We start from the raw sequence: 24,526 nt of genomic DNA, 5'->3' as shown, positions 1-24,526 counted from the left end.
GACATTAAAAAAATCCATCACTATCCCTTGAGCATGTCTGTATGTTTCTGAGAATTCTGCATATGTTTGAAGAGGTAAACAGCAGAGAAGGTGGAGAGGGGGGAACAAAGGCTGAGTGAGTGGCCAGAGGTTGCTCCTGGCTCTTCAGTGTGAAATGTCCTGATTTTTTATCCATATATCCAAAACCAGATGGACTTTACCTCATCGCATACATGGAGAGCAAACATCAAGGACAGAAGGCCTGTGGAGGGGTATCTCCCATGATGCTCCAGCCAGTTTTCATAGATGTATTTCATAAAAGCTGGATTATAAACCAGGATCTAGGCAAAATTGGAGAGAAAGACTCATTAGTAAAATACCCTGGGGAAAAAAACAATGGTAGCACACAATTCCTAAAGGACACTGGGTAGGGGACTGGGTAAGAAAGGAATAATAGTTACTCTTTGAAGGCAGGTGAAAGGCAAAAATAAGTCCCATATTAAGTGCATTCAGGAATATTTCCCATGTGCAATCACATATCAGTAGCCCTTCCTTGGTCTTGATATCCCTCCTGCTTCCAGTAATGTAAATCCTGGAGATTCCTACTGAAACCAATGGGTATGAAACAACACAAATGAGATGGAAGTTTGGCATTAGCCATTCAACTCTCCCTGCAGCACCCTGCAGGTGAGCTCTGGGGAGGTGGAATCCTGAACAAGGCAAGCATGAGATGCCATGATATGTTTCACAGAGCCATAGATTAATTTAGGTTGGAAAAGACCCCTAAGATCATCAGTTCAGCTGTAATTTGAGTGGGAACATAAGAGCAGCTGCCTCTTCTGCACAATGTGCCAGCCATGTCTTGGTACCTCAATAGGTACAGATCTAAGGAGACCAAGGGTCAAATTTAAACTATCAGGGAGCCTATCAGGTAGTGAATGATTCTTTTATCCTGTTTTTTAAACGTGAATTTTTTCTATTCTGTATGGTTTTTTTCTTACAAGACACAGAATGCATTTTTTTATCTCACAGAGGTTAAATCACAGAGACAGAACACTTAAGATAAGACCTGAGAGTACAGTAAATCCAAGGACTGGTAGGAGCCCTTGGTTTCAACCCCCTCCCCTGAAAGAGGCTTTTCCTTCCATGCAGCATTTGTAATTAGAGTGACAGCACTTCAGTGCTATCTGGTTAGCTGCAAGGCTCTTCCTTTTACAAAGTCAGAGGTTAATTGCTGATATTGCATCTGTGTGTAATCTCTTCTCACAGGGTGTTTTGCATTGCAGTGTGGGAAGAAACACAGGCTTCTCCTCTCATGCTCAGGAAGCTGCTGCATGTCACCATGCCCTGGGCTGCTGCCACTCAGCTGTGATGTGAGTTTAACAACCTGCCCTGGTGCTTCTCACAGGGCTTTTGCAGAGGTTATCATGTACCTCACAACAGGCAAGGATGAGCTAAGGGATGATTTAATGCACCCTAGAGGTCCACGGTTTCAAACAAAGGAAAATAAACTGATTTTAGTTCAGGCTCTCACCTCACTTCGGCAAAATCTGACCTCCTGAATGAAAGGTATGTACTTCAATTTGTAATTTCAATGTTCTGGAGCTAATGTCATACTTTAACAGTCCTTGAGGGACTAGACACCCATACTTCTTTGGAAAATCAGTCTCTCCAAAGGCTGAGAGAATGAGACCTTTATTTTTTCTGGAAGCTCCACGGAAGAGGTTCTTCCTCTCCCACACAGCCTGCCTTGGTTATATCCTCAAACCATACAACACCAGAAGTCTTTGCACAGTGGCTAAGGTTCCTACATGGGAATTAACATCCTGCCCCATGGCAAATCCTGCCTCCAGCCTGTCCCTGTCTGTGCTCTCATGCAAACTGTGCTTGAACATTGCCTGTGAGACCTGTAATACACCTGGAGCAAAACCTTCCTGGACTTGGCCTGAGCTCAGCCTCCAGGCTTGTTTAATTGGCTACAGGTAATTACTGCAGCTGTGGGCTAAGAGCCCAACACCAGGAATTCTCCACTGACTTGGGAACACACAGCTTTATTTGTTCAGAGTTCACTTAGCTCCTTATTACAAGGAACTGACCTAGGAGTGAGAAACATCCTTGGTGTTCAAATATTAAAGTTGTTTAAGAAAACCTCTGAAGTCTCTCCTCAGCATCATTACATACAAATGACTGCAATGGGTAAGAACACAGCAGTTGCTGTGGAGGACAGTGCTGCACTTTTAATGTCCCTGAGCAGCACCAGAGGAAGTGATGCAACCTTCAGAACAGTGTTCATGCAATGGCATAACCACAAGAGCAATTTCTTTCCAACCACAGTTATTTAGTGGTTGATCTATGGCCTAAATGGCACACAGGAGCCAAATCTTTAGCTTAGCTGAGCCTTATAAAGTGTCTGTATTTTGGCTGCAACTTTTTATGAATGTCAAGGGCTTGATTGGATTTTTGCAGTCTACCAAAGAGGTGAAAGACCTACAAATAAATTAGCAGAACAAATCCACCAACCAGCATTGCTCACCTTTTCTTTTTTGACTTTGATTTTCCTTGGAACTGGAACATATGTGCTGTTAAAGAAAAAAAAACAAAACAAAAAAAAGAGCACCATGAGAAATAAAAGCCCAAATTATTAGTCTTTTCATGTAATTCCAAAGAAAAAACATTATTCACGTAAAGTAATAGATTCCAATTATTAGACAGTAGTAAACTCAAGAAGTTGTTGTAAAATGAGGCTGCAATTAAGTAACACAGCAGGAAAAGAACTGAGTTGTCACTGCAGCAATTTTATAGGAAACTATTACGTTCTTAAATATTCAAGTTAATTATTGACAGTAGGACACCAAAGATTGAGTTGAGAATACACTGTAGAGTCAATACTATGTGTAGATCGAGACTTCTAATTCTTGGATCATTATTGCTGCAGTCTAGGCTCTTTGATGATGGGAAAGATTTTCCGTTTAATTCCATGGCAGAAAAACCTTCTCCCACCAGAGGGAGACTTTTCCTCTCCTAACACTCGGAGCTACCACAGGCTTTCCAGAGTCGGTGGCAGCAGAGCTCATCAGTTCTCTGGTTATATGAAACTCGGGCATTCCCAGTACACAACCCCTCACAGAAAGCTATTTCCCTCCTCCCCAGGGTGATGCTGAAGGCCAGCATAAAATTTCCAAGTTACACCTTATGACTGGGTTGAAATCACGAGTCATATCTTGAAAATGAAAGAAACTTTTATTCCCTGTATCTCATGCTCAGTGTGTGCTGGCATTGCACTCATCACGAGTGCTGTAAGGAAAAAAATCATCCTGAGTTTGTTTCGAGTGAAAGAATTTGGGTGAGCTGGTAATTGGAATATATCTCAAAACATATCCTGCACACTTTTTAGATGGGTTGTGATAAATCACCAAAGCCTTCCATTAGTTCAGTATGAATGTTTTAGCTTGGGTTTTGGTGACAAGGTTCCTGTCATTAAGGTTTTATTTTCTTTGAACCACAGAACATCATCACTTTTAAAACTTAGTCTAAATCTTCCCAAACCAGTGGTGACCTGGCAAAGTTCTCCTGACCTGCAGTCTGTGCTCTGGGCTGGAGGCAGTGGGAGAGGTGATGGGTGGTTCCAACACTCCTAAGAGGTGATGCTGCTGGGGAAAGGGACACTCATGCAGATTTCTCAACCTGGTCTCAGTAAACATGCCCTTGCAGCTGCAGCCCATGCCTGACCTTGATCAGCAAATCAGTAAACACAGTCTTGGTGATCCCATGCCCTTTTTGTGCTCATAAAGTCTACAAGGGCTTCTTTGCTGCTAGAATCTCCTTAATATCATATAAATAAACAGTTAATCTTTTCTAAAAAGGTGATGTGGAAGGAACAAGAGGACTGTGTTTCATGGATGGATACAGCAGAAGACCAAAGAAACGAATATGCAGCGTTCATGACAGTACCTGTGGACATCTCTGATCTAACCAGGAAATACATCAGTCAAATGGGACTGAGAATGTCTGGGAGAATCACTCAGCTATTAATTGAAGCTAATATTAAGGCAATCTGAAGTTTGACTTTTGTTTTGAATCCTAAAAATTGCAAGAATTGTGATAATACTAAGAGAAGAATATGTTTAACTCACAGATTTTGAGTTTTAGGAAGTTATTTCATTTGGCTGAAATACAGAAAATTAAACACTGTGTAAAAGTCTAACCAATACAGGATGCTTATCTTTTTTTATCAATGAGTACACTTGGGATCTTGTTAGCCTGAACTCAGCTGACACTATACACATGGAACAATGCCCAAGCAGACCAGGGTAAGGAGATAAGTACTTCTTCCTTTCTAAAATACTGACTTTCAAATGTGTTTTATTTTTATTTCATGCTTTCTCTCTTTCAAAAATGTGCACTCAACAATTTCCTTATACCCATTATGTGACACTGTGTGTTTAATGCGTGCTCGTAGGTTAATTCTACAAGGCTAAAATTATGCTCTGTGCATTGTTATAATTTGTATGCTTATGATTTTCTGCTTTTATTATTCCAGCTTATTAATTACACAATTTCTCTGTTTTGAGAATGGCAAATATCTTAAAATACTGGTATTTCTTTCATGTGGTTAAATACTCACTAATTTATACCAGATGCTTACCAAGCCCCTGTATACAATCCAATTATAAATATATAATAAATCCTGTAATTTATTAAGCAAAGGTGTTTTCCTTTTCACTACATTGTGGTCAGCCAGTTATGCCTTCTTCATAGGCTAAGAGCTCACTTGAAATCAGAGCAGGGCTCAGAGTTCAGGAAGTACCAAGAGCTTTTTCCCAGAGCAGGGACAGGCAGTGCACCTGCCTGCAGAACCTGTGTCCATGTAAATTATAGAACAATAGAACCATTTAGGTTGGAAAGACCTCTAAGATCATTGAGTCCAACAGTTAACCCACCACTGCCAAGTCATCACCAAACCATGTCCCTAAGTGCCACACCTATACATTTCTTGAATTCCTTCAGGGATGGTGACACCACCACTCCCATGGACAGCCTGCTGCAGTGCTGGACAACTTTTCTGGCAAAGAAATTGTTTTTGATATTCAATCTAAACCTTTCTGGTGAAACTTGAGGTATTTCCTCTTTTCCTTGTTACTTGAGAAAAGAGGACAACCCTCACCTGGCTACAGCCTCCTGTCAGGGAGCTGTAGAGACTGGTAAGGTGGCCCCTGAGCTTCCTTTTCTCCAGGATGAATGCCCCCAGCTCCCCCTCATCAGATTTGTGCTGCAGACCCTTCCCTGGACAGGCTTCAGCCCCTCAGTGATGTTCTTGTAGTGAGTGGTACACTTTTTTAAGTGTACTGATTTTCCCAAGTTATGAGTGTGTCTTGAAGGTGGGTTTTTTCAAGCCAGTTTATGACTGTATATATTAAATGCTGGAGATAAAAAAGGTTAAAGAAAGCTAACACAGATTTGTTACAAGTTAAGGGAATCTTAATAAGAAATAAAAAGAATCTAACATGTATCTACAAAGAAAGAAAAGAAAATGAAGAGAAAAAATAAAACTTCATTTGTTTTTCCATGAAAGAGTTTTACTTAAAATTGCAAAGTGGGTCTTATGTCCAGTCAACATGCCCAAGACACACTATTACAAGTTTAAATTTTCTGATACTTTGAAATCAAGAAAAAAGTTGAAATGTCTTGAAATATTTCTCCCTGGAGTAGAGCAATCCGATCTGCTCTTGCTGCCTATGTGTAGCAGAGTGTCACCAAGCGATCCCACAAGGCTGTGGTTCCACATCCAGCAGATAACCTTGCACACAGTACAAATGTCACATATTTCATTCTCTGGATTAGGAAAAGCCAGCTTACAGGAAGGAAGAGAATCTGCTAGCAGGCTTCCAGAAGAAACATGCATTTTGATCACATTTCTAATTCTGGTGCTGCCATAAATATATCTAGCAGGAGACAACCTTTACTTCTGACAGCATTCAAAAAAGAACTGGAGAATAAATTCCAGTGTGTCACATTATTGCCAAGCAGAACTCTTGAATTTTAGGCTAAGTCATGAAGGTGACACATAAAACATTGTTTCCTCTGAACAGTTCTCAGTCATGTTTCACCAGGAAAGACAGACCAAGCTCCTGACCAACCTGTCCAGGGGAGCTCATCCTCAAGTGCTGCAGTCTGCATCTGCTCTTAGGGGAGCAGCCCGCACATTCCTCATCCTCTTCTGCAAGTGTACTGACTCCCAAGGAACCAGAGAGGAGGAGGGATGAGCAGAAGCCCAAAATGAGGCACTGAACCCCAAAGCTTATGAGCCTTTTGATCAAACTGGTCACCTTCACCAGCAAAAACTCCCCTTTTCATTTCTCTGAGACCACAGGAATGTAAGAGACTGGATCTCGATCTTTGCCTCAACAACTGCAATATAACATTAAGCTTTTCCTAGAAATCAAGTGTTTAGGGCTGAACTCTGACTTGAGTGGGTCTGCAAAGCACCCTAGGCTTTATGAGAAGCAGGGACTTGCCCCACACAGGCTATAATCTGCTACAGCAATGTGAAGTACCGAGCTCCCACCCCTTGTGCCTGCCCTTACTCACAAGTTGATGGTGCCTGTGGTGAGAGCGGTGACAACCCAGCGCAGGTCCAGGGTTTTGAAGGGGATCAGGATCATGCTCACATTTGCTGCCAGCTCTTTGTAGCTCTCAGGATAAACGAAGTGGTGAGTGGTCTTGCTCCCAACATCTGATTCATAGCCAGCAGTGGGGGCACGGTTCATTCTGCAGCCCAAAAATAAGAATTAAGATAGAAGAGGAATTAGGTAAGTACAAGTACTTTGGTGAATTTTCACAAGTCATTTTCTTGAGGTGCAGGAACATGCTCCATGGCTAAGGGGAGTGCTATATGCAGGTCTTCAGATAGCCCTGACAGATGTAAGGGTCCTCAGGCAAGCTGGAATGATCATGACCCATATGATTGAACAGTAAATGAAAGCTCAGCCTTAGTGTGGAATTCCTTGGACTGAACAGGAGTGTCTACCAGGCAGGTGTGTCTCTGAGCACATCCCTGCATTCCCCTTACAGTCATTAAAAGAGTGGTGAGCCCATGAGGACACATCTCACTTCATCCTAAAGCTGCATCCTCCAGCTGGTGAGAAAAACATTGCCCTGAAGTACATCAGCTTGACTTCTTGCAGTTCCATTTCCCCCTTATCCTTACAGGTGTATTTGAATGTCTTGGGTAAAGGTAATAAACCATGGTGTGTTTGATGAGAAGCAGCAAATATTCCTTATGGTTCTCCCACAAAAAGGCACCAAATCAGTGCCAAATAGAGACAAATACAGGACCTGCTGCTGACCCTTCATTTACTCAAACCTTACTTTTACTTTGTAGGATGTACTCCACAGATACTCTGCACACACATGGGGTGCTTTAGGTAACCCTGGGGTCAGTCCATGGAGATCTGCCCGGGGCCTCCAGGGCTCAGTTAAGATGTGTTGGCTAAACAGGGCTGCCCTACCTTATGCTGGATGTATCACAGATTGACAGAATCAAAGGATATTCTGAGTTGGAAGGGATCCACAAGGATCATTGAGTCCAACTCTTAAATGAGTGGCCCATACAGGGAACAGAGAGGGATTTCTGAACTCAGGACTGCAGAAATGCCTCTGTGCCTGTGTTCACTTCTGAAAGCCAATCTGGGAACACATCAGCAATTCTCTCCCTGCTGCTTTAGCTCCTCAGTGGCAGAGATTTGCATATTTCTGTGGTGCAGCACATTGTACATTAGAGATCCCTGAAGCAACTTGCATGACTCCATGGTGCTGTGTAAAACCATGGAGAAACCTCTCAGTTGTCTCTGAGCAAAATGTTGTTTTTTTTCCTGCAATAACATTAGATCAGCTCCTGGCAGAAGCACAGGGAGGACAAGGAAGGATGTAGCTGAGGAGGTAATGAGGAGCATCATACATTGCCAGACAACATGCTGCCCTGGTTAATGATAACAGGAGATGCAAAATCTGTTTATCAAGTCTATGCCAGGCTGTGTTATTGCAGTTCTCCCCCAGGTGAATTACTTAAGTTTCTTCTAACTCCCTTCAAGGGAGTTATTAGTGTAGTTAGAATATCCTGCCAGCCTTGTGGATTTGTTATTGAGTTCCCTGTTACTGGCTTCCCTGTCAGTGACCCACAGCACACCGTGTAGAAATACTGGAAAAGCACAGGACTTTCTGTGTTTTACCTTGAGATTAGTCAGTAGTCAAAGGTATAAAATACGGGTGTTTCTTCCCATCAAGACAAAGACAAGGGTGACATGTTGGTCATCTTACCATCTGCCCTTGGGTCTCTGTGCCTTTCCTGCCACCCATGGTGGGGCTGTCGGTGCCAGATGGCAGAAGGCAGCGTTCACACCCAGTCTCAGCAGGAAGGACCAAGCAGGAACTTCCTTCTGTCATGGAAGGAGCTAGTTATACAAATAAAAGTGGGCTGGAACATGCTCTTTGGAAGGAAAGGTGCCCCCTCAGACTCCTTGGCTCTCCACAGCACTTGGCTGTATTGCCAGAGGATGTGGAAGTGAATTTCAGGTCACCAGAGATTTTGGGTTTGATGCACAGAGGTGTCACCTTCCCTGCACAAATTCCCACGATGAATCCTAAAACCTTGTGCAATTGTTTCAGATCTGGCTTAAGATGGCTGAAATATAAATCTGAGACTGGAAGGTTCCCTAAGTCACCAAGAGTTTTGTCCTTGTCAGGGATGGCTGGCTATGGGATGGGCAAGGCCTTGGAGCAGAAACATGCACCTTAGCTATTACTACCAGCTTTTGAGTCTGCACAACTCTGGAAATGTAGGACAGGCAATATAAGAAAGTCCACACAGGAATGGGGCTGTCTCCATATGGGAGGATGCAGAGTTAAACATAAATGCACCACAGCATCCCACATTTGCAGCTGCCCCACATTTACAACCTGTAGGAATAATGTTGAGGGCTCTCCCTTTCCCTTCATGGATCTGAAGGACAGCTTGGTGCCTCTGCCTTTGGGGAGATACTTTTGGCAGGGAGCAACTCCTGATATGATTTGTGAAGATTTAGATGCCATCTGAAGACTATGCCATGTTCAAGCCACATCAGACGCCAAGGTGGCTTAACAATTCAAACAGTGTTGATCCTCTGTTGATTTATTCTTGACTTCAGAGCACAGTTTCCTTCTAAGGCTTTTGTTGCTTCTGAGAGAATAATCCCACATGTGGCATTTCAAGAGCAATCCCTCCCTTCCTGCTCTTTATTGCTCTCCAAATTGTGCTGTGCTGGCAGCTGTGGTGTGAAAAGCAGATGACACATTGGAGATGAACTTAGTCCAGATATTTTGGCTGTCCTCTGCATGATAAGCTCTGCTTGCCTAGTTCCTGCTTGCCTTTCAGTGGAACAAAGTGGCCAACCTTGTTGCCTCAAAAGGGAAAGGCAATGCCATGCTTTACAAATTCTCTGCAGCCCAACAGGTGACTCTGGTCCACTGAAAGGCGTCTTTGGTTCCCCCACCTCACCACTGTTTAAGAGTGAGCTGGTGCAAGAAAGTCAAATCTAACACAGTCAGTTAAATGCCTAAAAGATCGCTCGTGAGCTCTGGCTGCAGAAATAACTTTTACTCCTAAGTGCAAATCTTTTTTCACCTACATTTTTTAACACAGGCAGTTACAGATTGTGCAGAACAAGCTACAGTATCAATACCTATTAATGTTTCTTTGTCCAATCTAAAACATGAGGTCCTAGCTCCAACACTCCTAGTTTATGCCCCTGAAACTTAGGCTTAAGTACCAGGTTTCACTAGACAGACTCTGAAACCTTATTTACTCACTTGTACCTCCCCAAATACCAACTAAGAGTATGAAATTTAGAGAAGAAAGGCATCTGTGGCTGAGGTGGTCTCCACTCACCTGAGCACGAAGTCATGGGAGTCGATATCCTGGCCGTACTGAGACTGCCGGAGGTTGCCGGAGTTGCCCACGACGGCGCAGCGCCTGCAGGTGTAGGAGCCCCGCTCCTGCAGCGGGTCCCTGTCCCCAGGGATGAGCCCAAACAGCTCTGTGAGAGTGGCATTCAAACTCTTCGGAGCTTTCTCTCCCTGCAGTTTCTGTTAGGGAGAAAAATCGCTCCAGGTTACCGACACAGGCAGCTTTTCTGTGAGCTAGAGATGGCTTGAAATGTCTCCTCAAAGAGCATTCCTCCATCTACCCACAGATGTTGCCTTCTGCAGCACAAGGCTTCAGGTTGGGAGCCAAAGTGCGAAAAAAATCAAGTGGAAAACCCCTTAACTTTTTAAACTTGGCTTCCTTTTTCTCCTTCCCATCAGATTCTCACACTTCCTCAAGTCTCTATCTAGACATGATAGAACAGATCAAGCATCTTCCCCGAGGCTGGCCTTAGGAGAATAAATGTTCCTCTGGTGTTCTATAAGCCTAAACCCACTCTGGGTCAAGTATCTTCTGTTAGGATACGTGTAAGATTTCTTTTAACTCTCCTATAAATGACGGAAAAGTCTCAGGGGAGCTGATTGAAGACAGACGTGGCTGATATCCCTGCCACAAATTCTGGCATATGCCAGGTGTGGGAGAGGGAAATGGGAAGTGAACTGTGGAGGAACCAGCTGCTCAAGCAGTAAGAAACTCTACTAGAGTTAGCCCTGAGGGCTGGAGATGTATAATCATCTAAAAAAAATCTCCAGGATGAAGAAAACCACCCGGACCTTGGTCATTGTGTCTGTTGCCATGGAGGGAAACTGTTGTGTTGCAGCTCTGTGGTGCATGGTGGAAACAATGGCTGGATTGGGAAGGTACAGGCACGGTGCAGGGCAGGTGATGGTCACACACTCCCGTTCTGGGGCTCAGCTCTCAGACATTTTCTGAAGAGGTTGGGAGTACTGGCATGCTCACAAACAGCACTGCCCACCCTCGCGGTGCCACTCGCTTCCAAGCTCACAAAAGGAGAGTGGCTCCAGCACAAAATAGTCCAAAAAGGCTCTGTCTTGCTCTGCCAGCCCAGGGCATGGAAAGACAGGGAGGGACAGAAGAGAAACACCTTTTCCCACGACTCCCAGGAATGGCCTGGGCTAATTTGGCTTTAGTTTCTAAAGTGTTGCCCTTGACTGCACCAGGAACTGATAATTTGTCCTGCTATCTCCCTCTCTCACACAAACACGAACAGGTGCAGCACTGTAATTTTTTGTTTAAATTCTGTGCTTTTTGCAGGACCTTATTTGCACTGAAATGAACAACAGGTCTCTGGAGCTCAGAGCTAGAAGATGACATTGAGAAATTGAAACAAAGTAGACAAAGAAATCATATACATATACATATACAGACTTAAGCATATACAGAATTAATCATCCCACTAATCCTTTCTAATCTATGTACTTGTATATGGACTGCACAAGGTTATTAGGATGCAAGGTAATTAGGATGACCAGACAAGCACTGTAATTGTGGCCATGTGTGTCACTATTCAGTGCAAGGCTCAATTATATATAAAAAAAGTTATCTTCTGAATCTGTGTGTGATGCAACAACAAACACATGGCTACACATCTGAACTCTTGTGTGTTCTTTATTAATCAAATCTAACCTCATCTTGCTCTGAATATGAGAAAAAACAATGTTAGAAAACCTCCAGCCTTCAAAACAATTTGAGACTTCACAGATGTCAGAGTGTAGTACAGGTGCATAATGTAGTAAAATACAGTATTTTCTGAAAAAGAAACTTATTTTGTGTTATTTGAACAAACATTTGCATTCATCCATATATACTCTCTGTCTCTGTAAAGATGGGCTGATTCTTAACTGTCTTTCAGAAATGAAAAGGAAACCCATCAAAATCTCACCCCTGAACTGATTTTCCCTGAGAAAATTCAGAACAGGAAGGCAATTTTCAGAAAAGTCCAAGTACCTTGGTGCCCCTTTTAAGTTAAATTTTCTTTTCATTCAGATTGACAGCATCAGAAAACGGAAAGACCTGGATTATTGATGCATTTTTGCTGTATTGAAATAGTAAGAAACATCCTGGACAGGCTCCTCCATTTACAGATCTCAGGCATTCACCATTCTTTTATGCTTCTGTCTAGAGTAAGTCTACTGCAACCAAGCTGAAACATGGGAACTAACATCAACCTGAAAGCACGACACCACTGTCCTACAATCCTTCTGTTGTACACAACTTCCATAGGAAAGACAATTACTAATGTTAGAGATTCTCTCAGTGCCCTCTAATAGGGTGATGACCTTATTGCACTGTGTGTTGAACACCCATACAATGATATATCTGTCCTTAACTCATTTTAAGTGCTCTGCTCTGATTTCTCAGGGATTATCTGATTGAACTATACATTTCAGGACTAATCTTCTATCAACACTGGTTAGTCTTTGACGTTTCAGTAAAACAGAGAAGAGGAAGCAACAAAGCTGGTTAACTCCAAGGCATATTCAGCTTGTAAATATTCAGACTTAGCATGCACAATTCCTTATACAGTTCCTTATTGCACAATATTTGCTTGGCTTATTGAAAAAAAGCCATTTTAATAGCATTACAATTACAAGACGATTACAGTTCACTTTCCCACACCAAACTTTTGTCATTTTTTTTTTTTTTTTTTTTCCTCCTTATCAAGCTCTCTCCAGTCTGGCTTTTCCCATAAATCAACAAAAGCACAGAATGAAAGTCTGTGAGTGAGAGCTTGTGGCTCTGCTAGGACAGCATCCTCCCTCCAAATGCTGTAGATGTGTCACAGGGATATGTGTACGGATGTAGCTGCTAAGAGCAGCCTTAACTACACTGAAATACTCGACCCCTATGTCCTGAGTGAAGTGGCTGCTTTTCTCAGAAGTCTGTGCAAGTAATACGTGTATCTAAAGAAGCAGTTCATGTTTTTGTCCAAGATCATAAAGCATCGTAACCCATCTTGTGTCCACATATAAAATATCACCGGATTACTAAACAGTCCAGCTTCCCTCCATAAAATATTTGTGCGTCACTTGAGAGTCAACTCTCCACCTCAGGTTGTTAAAAACTATATTTGGGAGTTCAGATTGAGAAGTTTCCTAAATCATCTCCCAGCCTTAGAAACTCCCCACTTCACATACAGAAGTGAGCTAGCAAGAAAACAAAAAAGGCAAGAAAAAAGAACCCTCAAAGTTCATGCACTCCCTTTCTTTAGCCATGAACGTCTCTCCAAGGAAGAGCCTGTTGTTCCCTCCTCATCGCTGTGCACGCCCCCACTAAGGAGGACAAGGGATTTGCTGCTTTTTTAAACTTCTCAGTTTAAAGTTTCACTGGGTTCTCCAACACAATCACATTGACAGCTCTACCAAGCAGAAATACCCAAAACTTGGCTAAGGGATTGCAAAGGGAGATGGTGAATTCAGCCAATACAGAGCTAATGGCTTGGAGTGGTGAGGACACAGCTACAGTCATGACATCACAAAATGGTTTGGGTTGGAAGAGGCCCTAAAGGTCATCTCATTCCAATACCCCTGCCATGGGCAGGCACAGGTCCCATTAGACCAGGTTGCTCCAAGCCCCATCCAACCTTGCCTTGAAAACTACCAGGGATGGGGCCTCCACTTCTCTGGGCAACCTGTGCCAGTGCCTCACCACACTCAAAGGAAAGAATTTCTTCTTAATAACTTATTAACAGGATCTTAACCTGCCCTCTTCCAGGTTAAAGCCATTCCTTCTTGTCCTATCAGTCCCTGTCCCTTGTGACAAGCTCTCTTGTAGCCCCTTTAGATATTGAAAGCTGGCAATAAGGTTTCCCCAGAGCCTTCTCTTCCCCAAGTTCAACAACCCCAATTCTCTCAGTCTGTCTTTACAAGAAAGGTGTTCCAGCTATCTTCCCAGGCCTCCTCTGGACTTGCTCCAAGACATCCATGTCCTTTTATCTTGGGTTCTCTCAAAGGAGCCAGGAGAACCACAAGGGAAAGCTCTCCTGCTGTGCATCCTGCACCCATGGCCAAGTTTGCCAGCACATTAAGCACACCTTCAAAACCCCAAATCATTATCAGGTAGAATAGATTAGTCTGCAATCACTGGTGTGGTGTGGATTGCAGATAGAAGATGGACCAAGGCAGAACCCTTGTGGGGGACAGACAGGTACAGCTGTGGGTCTGGCAGCAGCCAGCACTGGTGAGGCAGCCCCAGAACACAGCCAGGCAGCCTGGGGGAAGTTGGGGTAGCAATACTGGGGTTTGTGGCTTTTCTAATTTTTTTTAACTGTTTTTAAAAGATAAAGAGCAAATAAAGCTCCATGAGAATCTCTTTTGCACAGCTACTAATTGCCTCACTGCTGCAGTTTGGAGGCATTAACACCGATGCAACACTTCCCAGCTACAAGATTAATCCTACCAACAGTCTGGTGGGGCAAATCCAGGTAATCTCTGTTCTACAGACTCAAGGAGAATTTAAAAGGAAATCATCAGGAAATTTTAAAAATGCCTCTTTCGTCTGGAAAATATGGCTTTATTCCTGTTATTATTTAATGTCCTTCAATTACTATGCATCTAAGAGTTGAAGGGGAAGAATAGAGGAGCTGTCAAGAGTTTGGGTTTTGTTTAATGATCTGTGTAGTCAGAAAATTTCCCTCTCAAATATAAATACGTATGTGCATATGTATTTTGTAAATAACACACAATAATATGCTGAGTTGTACAATTTCTGACTTCCATGGTTGGTATGGGTCACTTCTACACTACTCTGACCCTTGTGCTGAGACTTGTGAGCTTGGACCACCTTCACATCCATCTGTCCTCACCACAGGAGGAGCAGCTCCAGCCCAGCTCGACTTACATGGGGGCCAGTGAGGGTAAGAGGGGGTCCAGGGCCAAAATCTGGTCCAAATCTGGTCTAAATGTCACACTTACAACCAAGCAGCTCAACTGCAGGTGGGACTGGGCATGTGGCAGGCACTGGGACCAGAGCCAGGGGCCTGGATTTGGGATTTGGTACCACTTTCTACAGTGATCTGGTAGCTACAGGCTACCTTCAAAGTGCTGAGCCCTCTGAATTGCTTTCAAAGTGTCACAGACAGCTTCCCAGTTTCAAAGGAAACTTCTGGTGATGAAAGTATTTGCACATTTTCCTCAGAGAGCACTCAAAATGTATGATTCAGGTGCCAAGCAGCTCTGCTGCTGCCTTAAAAATCAGTGCAGCTGCCCCAACTTCCTCAGCACACGTGTTGGGTGGGGATGCCCCTTTGTTCACTGGCTGAAAGCAAATTTTTAAGCCATATATTACATTTTTCCTACAAACATAATGAATTTAAACTAATATTTTCTTTTATATATGCTAATAACATGGCCCCAAGATCTGAGCTTTCTTCCAAAGAAAAGGCAAAACCCCTCCAACATTATAAGACAAGATAAAAGTTTTCATAACACGACAGTTTATGAACAATGTGCTGCAGAGAAGATTGCCAGGAAACTCTGAACCTAAATTTACTTATCACAACTTCAATTCATCAGCCTCAACATCTGGGTTTAGAACAGCAGGCTCTAATCTCCTATTTTTTACACTTTCTGACCTCCAAGAACAACGCATTCACCCCTTAGAACAAAACAAGAAAATGATAAATAAATGCTGTGCTTCGTTACAGCATATAATTCTTGCCATATTTCCTTACATATAGGTTACTAAATTTAGTGAGAACATCACAGCTTTTGTGTCATGGTAAAACAATGGAAAACTTGCAGGTGAACAAGCTCAGGGAAAGAAAATATAAACAGAAAGGAATGTATTACATAACAGCAGGTGCCACCCTGCAAAAACACTCTCACGGTCCCTGAGCATAAGGGAAGGCAGAGGAGGAGACAGGAGGTGAGAGACAGGAGGGGTGAAAGGGAGAAGAGGGAGAGAGGGAGGAATTTCTAACAAAATGTTCACAGCATGAAGTGTTATTAATGCCCAGATCCTCCCTGAAAGTAGAAGATTCCAATTCAACTTTAAGTCACCAAAAGTACAGAACAGCTGCAGGGGTACAGGCAGGAGGAGAATTTGGGCCATTATTTGCTACCTGATTAAAATAATGGACAGTTTGTGTATATTTAAGCAAATGAGAAGCAGGGAGCAGTCCTGACAACATCCCCCTTGTTTCCATGAACAAAGAAACAGCCAGGTACATTTTCAGGGGCTTTCTCTGGAGCAGCCCTGCCCCATGCAGCAAGAGGAGCCACTGCAGGGATGGTGGCACTGACCTTCTCTCCCCTGCTCCTCCCCACCTGCACAGGTGGTAGCACTAAATCCACTATACACAAACAGTTTTATTCAGAGCAAGCAGGAATATTTCCTTCTAAAGGTCACATCCTACCAGGCTGAAAGTGTTCAAACTATATATTCTCCAAATAAACCATGAAGCAGCCTGGCAGGTATGAAAAGAGCTGTAAGCAAGGGAAACCACCCCATTCTTTGGTGCCAAATATCCCTTTGTCTCCAATACTGGTCATTAATCTCTGAAATGAGTCCTCAGTGTCCTGGTAGGAGGGATACTAATGCTGCAGGACTGTTTGGGTGAACAGCACTTATGCACATCTACAGCAACATGGGTTAAGGGGGAGGGAGGGCACACTCAGTTTGGTGGCCAGGCAAGGGCTCTGCCTGCTTTTAGGGCAGCACACCACGACAGGGGAGCCACAGCTGTGTAATAAAAAACTCCAGTGCATCTCAGAGCCTCAGGTACAGCTCAGCAGAACTGCCACACTGTCTGAAATCAGCTCCTGAGAGTGCACCCAGTCATTCCCCCCCGACCCAAAAAGAGGTTTGAGCAATCTCAGGTTTCCTCATACCTCCTTTTTATGTACAAATACAGCAAAAAGTCACAAATTACTGAGTTGGCAAAGCACACAAGAGTGAAACATGGCCATGAGCAATGTTTTCTTAAAGACTGGCTGAAATCTCAGAATTGCTTTGAAGATGAGCCTAAAAATGAACAGCGAAAAGGGAGTTGCCCTCAGGATGCACCTGGGAATTATTTACTGAAGAAATGACACCATCTCAGAAAAGCTTACCCAAAGCAACATGTACATAAGGAATCAGCTGCAGTGAGGAGGTAAGGCCACATCATGCCTGGGGTTTACCCAAAACCATTTTTCAGTGGAGTCAGGGCACTTTCTCCATCTCCTACACATTAGAGCAAAGACTTTCAGAAAGTAAAAACTTCCAATACAGAATGCAGTTATGGGGGACATCAAAATATTTCACACAACCTGCTTGAAGATTGAAAAAGTCTAGAAATCTTAGAAGATTTATTTTTACCCTCTGAAAAAAAATTGCTTTGATTTTGTATTCTGAAGTGGTATATTCCCTTTGAACTTGATCTGAATAAAAAAAAAATAAAAATGAAAACACTAAAACATGGTTAGACAGCCCTGAAAATTAATGAACAGCTTTTGTTTGGGATGAGGAGACTTTCAGCTGTTCTGAAAGTCTGTTTTTTCATTTTGCTGAAAAAGAAAAAAACTTCCTCTGAAAGAATCTGTTCCAGGTCGAGCTGAATTTTTAATTCACTGGTGAGACCACGACTCGAGTGCTGTGTCCAGTTCTGGGCCCCTCACTTCAAGAAAGACACTGAGGTGCTGGAGCAAGGGTCTGGAGCACAGGTCCTATGAGGTGACTGAGGCTGAGGGAGCTGGGGCTGTTCAGCCTGGAGAAAAGGCTCAGGAGTGTCCTTGTAACTCTCTACAGCCCCCTGAAAGGAGGTTGTGGCCATGCGGGGGTCAGTCTCTTCTCCCAGAGAACTGGCAACAGGACGAGAGGACACAGTCCAAAACTATGGTTGGGGAGATTTAAGTTTGACATTAGAAGAAATTTCTTCATAGAAAGGGTAATTAGACATTGGAATGGGCTGCCCAGGGAGGTGGTGGAGCGACCACCCCTGGAGGTGTTTAAGGAAAGACTGGATGTAGCACCTGGTTCCCTGGTCTGGTTGACCATGTAGTGCTCAGTCACAGCTTGGACTTGATAATCTCAGAGGTCCTTTCCAACCTAATTGATTCTGTAAATCGAAGAAGCACTGCTTCCTTTCTTTTTTTCTTCTGTTTCACTACAAGAAAGGGCATTACATATTCAGACTTCTGTACCAAGCTTCTTCACAAGCTTTTTATTCTTTTTATTATATGTTTTCCTAAGAGAGAATGCTTTCAAACCTCATGCTTAAATCAGTGAGTTCTGAGTGCAGAATGCAGAGTGGCTTTTCTCATGGTGTCCATGAGTAACCTCATCCTCTCATTACTGAGCTCAGTCTGGGGAATGTCCACTCCTTTGAAAACTGCCACTTGTTAGAACAGCCCATCTCCCTAGTGAAAACTCAAGCCAGGGCAAGGGCAAGGACCTGAGCTTGCCATCTTCCCCTCTCAAGGCTCCAGCAAAGTCCAGACAAAACACATGGGGACCAGATGGAAAAGTGTCTGGAAGCTGCAAGAAAAACCACAAGCAATAGGAAATCAAAGTCATGGCCAAGGGGAAGGTGAAAAGATACAGCACCTGCAGAACTTGAGTCATTGCAAAAAGGAGGGCCTCATCATAAAACAATGATATCATTTACACACTGATTAAAGATGACAGAGTTCAGTGGCATTTATTTTTCAGCACTAAATACAACACCCAGTGGAGTGAGAAGTGATAAATCCAATACAGCCTCATCTCCACTGCACTTGACATCCCCTCAAAACCCAAATGTCCCCACTGCAACAGGGGGTGCCTGTTGGAGAGGCCCCCTCAGGGTGCCAGAGAAGCCCTGAAAGCCCAGAATTCAACAACAAGGGTTTTGCTGCTGCAAGACATTAAGCTGCAGGCTGTTGTGTGTTCTAAGAAAGGCACAGGGGACTATTTTTCCGGAAAAGGGGGAAAACAAGTGCAGTGAAACTGCGATTTCACTGGGGTTGTTGCAGCAGAACCTGCAATTTAGCACCTCGTTAGCACAGCCATGAGTAATTCAAACAACTGATGTCTTGTTTCAAGAGAACATAAAAGGGGCTTTTGTTAGGCAAAACAACAGGACACATCTTTTTCCCTTCCGTGATTTGTGAACAAGGCATCAGTTTGCTTTCATGATCAGGCTTCAAGAGGTAGCTGGACCACCCTGCTCAAGGACACACTTGGGGCTGTTCCTTCCCAGTGACCCACCGCCACCCATGAGCTTTCCAAATCTGTTTTACACCATCAGCCACAACAGAGAATGTTCTCATACACACGGAATTAATAATTTCCCATTTAATCCTGCTAAGTATTTATGTATCTTATGGTAAGGAGAGACCCGGGGGAATGACATACTTCGCAATTAGTTTGATTATCTGCCTTAATGAATGGCAAAAAAGCCTATCTGAAGCAGAAACAGAGGGGTTATGAAGCTTGGTCTTTGTAAGAGAAGGGAGAAGATGACAGTGTTGACATTTGGAAATTCTGGTTCACCTAACTGTGTCAGGGACTTCTGTAGCTCAGAGCAAGTGAATGTGGACTCCAAGCACTCCGAGCTAACCAGCAGCACCAACACACACTTCCTTCCACCTCCGCCTCGTCAGCTGAGACAGCAAATGCTTTGGGCAGAAAACATCTCTTTCTATGTGCTTGGCATCCCTGGAAGCCTGACACCACCACCATCACCCAAAGCCCAGGCTGTATCCACACCCCTCACTTACCAGCCACCACCTGTAGCTGTCTTCTGGGATCAAGGCATTTTGTGAGGTCAGGAAAGGTTGCATAGTTGAGTTAAATCTCTGATCAAACCAGAGGGAATGTCCCAGCTCTGAAATGCACGTGTGACAGCTGCAAGGTCTCCTGGGGTACCTGAAGAGTTTTTGGACGTGCTCTGAAAACTGCACGACGAGATGTCTGGGGTCCCAGGTGGTCGTGGTCACCTGGTGCGTGTAGTTCAGCAGAAACGACGTCACCGTGATCAGCAAAAAGGCAAAGGTGAACATTTTCACATTCCTCCTCCTTACCACGACCATCTTTGCCCCTTGGGCTCTGCCCCACCGCCGGCCAAAAGCGCAGGCTCCAACGTAAGGCAAAAAGGAGAGGCTGCAGCAGGCAGTCAGCACTGGCTGAACAGACTGACCCCACTACAGCCAGCCATAAGGGAGAAGCTTCATCTTCCCCAAACAGGCTTGAAAAAAGGACAAGCTGGGAATTTCCTTTCACCTTCTCACAGTGCTTCAAAGTTCCTTCCACCTCTCTGTCCTGTTGATAACCTCTCCTGATGAGGGTTTGCTGAAGACAGACCCTTGTCTTTCTGAGTACAGGAATTAAAACTCAGGATTTGTGTGTGAGACCAAGCCATACATTAAAACAAGCAAACTGTTAGAAACTGTATTCTTTGTCTTGGAATTTAGTTCCTGAAGGATGGGATCATATAGGGTTGTACATTCCATCAGAGAGACATGCTTTGATATCTGATTAAGCCATGGAGAAAAGTTTGCAACCTAGAGACACAGAGACAAAAAAAGAAATAAAAATAGTCAGTTTTTTTGTTTGTTTTGGGTTGTTTTTTTTTTTTCCTCCCTAAGTTCTCTGCTTTTCCCCTCCCCATCCAGAACTTCTGATCAGGTCAGAGTCCTGGAAACAGCAGTCCTGGCTGAAGCTCTGCTCTGGTATTTGCACACTGAGGAGTGTGAGGGTGAAATTTTGGAATGGGCAGAGCATCGACCTGTGGACATTGAGTCTCTTTGTATTGAATCAGCCTCCTGTCTCTGCTCTGGCCTTATTTGAATTACAGTTTGTTGCTATTTGAATGACAATGACTCACCTCCCTCCTTCAGGCTGACCTTGATAGCCACAAGAGCAAAGTATTCATAACTCAGAGCAGCTGAACAGCAAGCACCCAGCAAAGGAGGGAGGAGCAGCATAGGGAGGAAGATGAATCAGTTATTTCCTCTTTCTTTCCCCAGCCAGCTTAATTTCTTAAGGATTGGGATTGGATTTGTGATTAGAGAAAGCCAAGCAAAACCAGCTCATATGTCCTGGGACAAATAGGGGAAATTAAAGTATAAATGGCCTTCATTTGACATGGAAAATTGCTCTTTTTTCTGTCAAGGAAAGGTAGGTGATAGCTGCTTGACCCCAGCCTAGGCAGAGAGGCACAGAGCTGCTTTGGAGGTATAGAGGGACCCAGAGCTTCTCTCCCTTCCCCTCCTGGTGTTCCCTGTCTGGCAGCAGTGATTTAAACAAGTTTTTAAAAGTCATAAAATGAATCCCTTCATCCCACAGTGTTTTGTGGGAATGCCATTGTAGGACAGGCTTTGTTTTGTGTGAAGAAAAACATGTTGTTTATAAAACTTCAGATGTTTACCAAAAGTCCCAAAAGTGCCATTCCTTAAATAACACTCTTTGTTTTGTTGGTTTTTGTTTGTTTTTTTTTTTTCCCAAAAAGGTAGGAAAAATATCAGAGAAGCAACCATGTCAGAATATGTGCAATTTATGAACAAGTGAAAACCCAGCGAGAGAAGCCTCATTCATCGCTCAGCTGAAGGCTTCAGACCAGCAAAGAGCCAGCAAAACTGCAATTGTTACCATGAAAACTCATCATTTTAACCCATTCTGTGCATGGCATGGATGCAGGACCCCCCATCTCCCAAATGTGCTGTTTATCCAGACAGGAGGGAAATGCAGCTGCAGCATCCCCAGCTTTCCTGCTGGCTCCTCTCCTGGGGACCTGCAAGGAGCTGCCCCAGGACAAACCACTTTTCCAAGGGCTTTGACACAGCACCTTGGAAACAGCTTGGATTTTAAAGGTGGTGTGTAAATATTTACAGAGTCCCATACAGCCAGTTCCAAAAACAGGAGACTCAGGCCCCGGTTTTAAGCCTTTGCCCCAGGTTTCTCCTCCTCAGCACATGATGGGTAGCATGTGCCCTTCAATTAGCTGCTGTTTGCCAAATGCCTCGAGATTTATTTTAAGTCAGGCCCCTCCACATGCATTTATAGCAGCTCAAGGGCTGACAAGTGGGTCAGGCTGGATAACAAAGGGCTTTATTAACCCCATCTGCTTGGGCTCCTTGCACCACTAAATCAGGGAACCTCCTGCATTCACTTAATGTTGCAGAGGGAAGTTTTCACACTAAGCAGAAATCTTCTGAAGTATTCCCGGGTAAAATTCAGGAATCCCAGCCTTAGGGACGCTATGGGGATGCAGCCACTGTGCCTTGGGGGTCAGGAAGGGAGCTCAGGAGAACAGCCCCAGCACACAGCCCCATCCGCGCCAGCTGCTCCCTGCACTGCACAACAGCCCCAAACACATTTGCTTTCCTAGCCTGGATGTGAGTTTAAACAAAAATACAGCCTCTAACAACCCTGAAAACATGCCGAATCCCAGAAGCAAATTGATTTTCCATTTATGGAGTGGATAATTCAGGAGCTGTAATGCTGGCAGGTCAACCCCCCACTGCTGTCAGTGCTGGGCCAAATCAGTATTTGTAAACACAGCTCCTGCTCTTCTGTTACATTTTTAAGAGGAGAAGGGAGAGGGATTATCCAGCCTTTCTTGGAAAAGCCTATAAAATGGAGTACTGTTGATAAAACAGTTCTGGCCTCCAAAACAAGCACCCATTTCACCAGATTTATTTATTTATTGTAACTCAGCTAAGGTTAAATTTGTATTTATAACTCAGGGAGGAAAAAACCAAAACCCAAACCAGTGTTTACACAGTGGGATAAAATGTCTTCACATTCCTAATCATCCTGTCTTTTTTAGCATGTGATGGAAAGGTGAAAAACCAGATTTCATAAGGCCCTTTTCCCTTGTGGATATCATATCCTTGTGGATATGAGGACAGGATACTCTATTTTAATTCTTACTGTTTACAGTTTCCTCTGAATGCCCATGCTTCCTACATGGCCTGAGGAAAAGGACGACTGAAATGAATGCAAAATCTTTTTTTTTTTTTTTTTTCAGTTCAGTGTGACTTGGAGTTTTTTTGGGTTTTTTTTCTGTTTTTGTTTTCTTTCTTTCTTAGAACACCTGGCAGATCCAACCCAGACATCACTAGTTTTATTCTTCACAGCATCTTGTACCACATCTCAGATTATCCCTGTGTCTGTCTCACCCCCTCTTCTCACACAAGATGCATAAATCTTTGCAAAAGTGTTTCCATAGGATTCACCAAGGTGCTGGGAAGTGGAAGGTCAGGGATTGCTGTAGGAAACCATGCAGGGATGTCAACCCCAGCTGTTGGGAATGTTTCACTTCTGGACACTACTTGTGATAGTTAAATTAAGCCATTACAAGTAAGAAACAGGATAGCAGCCACAGCCCTTATCACCATCCCTGGCATGACCTCGGCATTAGCACCTCTGTGAAAAGGCTATTTTGGCCTCAGACCCAGAAACAATTTCTGGGGACTTAAGGTAGGGAGATTTAGTGCCCAGCCCTCTCCCAGCTACAGTCCCCTGAGAGATAAGCAGAGCTTAACAGTGCCAGCCTGCAGCTGTGCCTGTGTGCAGAGATCCCAGCTCAGCCCCTGCAGGCAGCAGGTTAAGCTACCTTAAGTGATTGGGTGCTTAAGGTCTTATTTCTGGTCCGGATTTTGTCTCCTACCTTCCCACTCCCCCCTCCTTCAACCGATGTCATTGTCCCCATGTAAGGCACCTTTGTGCTCCCTGGGACAGTTTATTTATGCTGGTAATAGCCAGTGATGTGCAGTGCAGGGAAAATGCAAAGGGTCACGTCCCAGGAGGACCAGAGAGGCAGGTTCAGAAGAGACAAGTTCCTCCAAACTCTGTCCTGAGTGGGTCCAGGGTGATCAAATGGTCATAATGAGAGTCGAGCTTAATCTTCTGTCTACATTTTACCTTGTGAAAGATACCAGGATCAATCGTGATTGCTGTCATTGTCTGCTCACGTTTTAGAAAGAAGGAACAAGGAGAGAGGTGGGTTTTGTTTGTTTTAGGTTTTGTTTTTTTGTCTTCTCCTCCAAGGCATATTTTATTTGCATTGTAAACTCACGATCTGAAGAATGTCCCTGGTCCCTTGCCAATCTGGTAATTAACAAAGATAAAAACACATTGGTACAATGGACTAAGATAAAGCAATCCTTAAGACCTTAAAGAAATATTTTTTTTACAAATCCACTTACAAATGCAATGCATTCTCACTGCACTCGTCAGGTTCTCTGACAAAAGCTCATCTGCACACCCAGAAAAGAGCACAGAAAGAAAAGGGGAACCTAAATAATGCCCTGCTGGAGCTGCTCCCTGGCCCACCCCAGGAGCCATCAGCTGCACCAGCCCAAAGGAGCTGGGGGCACAAGGGCAGGAGGGACCCTGAGACAAGACCTCAAAGAAGGGACACCCTGCCTGCATCCCTCCAGGGCTGGCCCTGCACAGCCTCAGCCTCAGGCATGAAACTCACCCAGGTGAGCCAGCTCTGCCTTTGGGACTGAGATATGTTGCTACCTTGGACACGGGACAGCTTACGGGGTGCAGGGGAAGGGCATTTGGGCATTACAGAAGATCTTTGTGGTCAGCCACACAATATTAGCACAATGGTTAATTTTTTTGATTTCTTTTAATGGATGGGTCTTAGACAAAATG

The 24,526-nt window shown here is 43.9% G+C and overlaps 1 protein-coding gene across 6 annotated transcripts in view; it reads right to left on the bottom strand.

Moving 5' to 3' along the window:
- The window catches only part of ST3GAL1 (ST3 beta-galactoside alpha-2,3-sialyltransferase 1), an 88,568-nt gene that overhangs the window by 16,617 nt on the left and 47,425 nt on the right, over positions 1–24,526 (bottom strand). For all 6 annotated transcript variants that reach the window (XM_086878395.1, XM_086878406.1, XM_086878389.1 and 3 more), the window contains 5 exons: positions 19,639–20,421; positions 9,902–10,098; positions 6,568–6,747; positions 2,513–2,558; positions 201–320 (listed from right to left, as the gene is read on the bottom strand). In XM_086878395.1, coding sequence (XP_086734521.1) covers positions 201–320; positions 2,513–2,558; positions 6,568–6,747; positions 9,902–10,098; positions 19,639–19,950 — 855 coding nt within the window. In that variant the 5' untranslated portion in view covers positions 19,951–20,421. The remainder of the gene's footprint in view (positions 1–200; positions 321–2,512; positions 2,559–6,567; positions 6,748–9,901; positions 10,099–19,638; positions 20,422–24,526) is intronic.

This window comes from Cyanistes caeruleus, chromosome 1 (assembly GCF_971803275.1).
Source record: "Cyanistes caeruleus chromosome 1, bCyaCae1.hap1.1, whole genome shotgun sequence".
NCBI lineage: Eukaryota > Metazoa > Chordata > Aves > Passeriformes > Paridae > Cyanistes > Cyanistes caeruleus.
The sequence above is the reverse complement of the archived record's forward strand: the minus strand, read 5'-3'. Positions and strand labels throughout refer to the sequence as shown.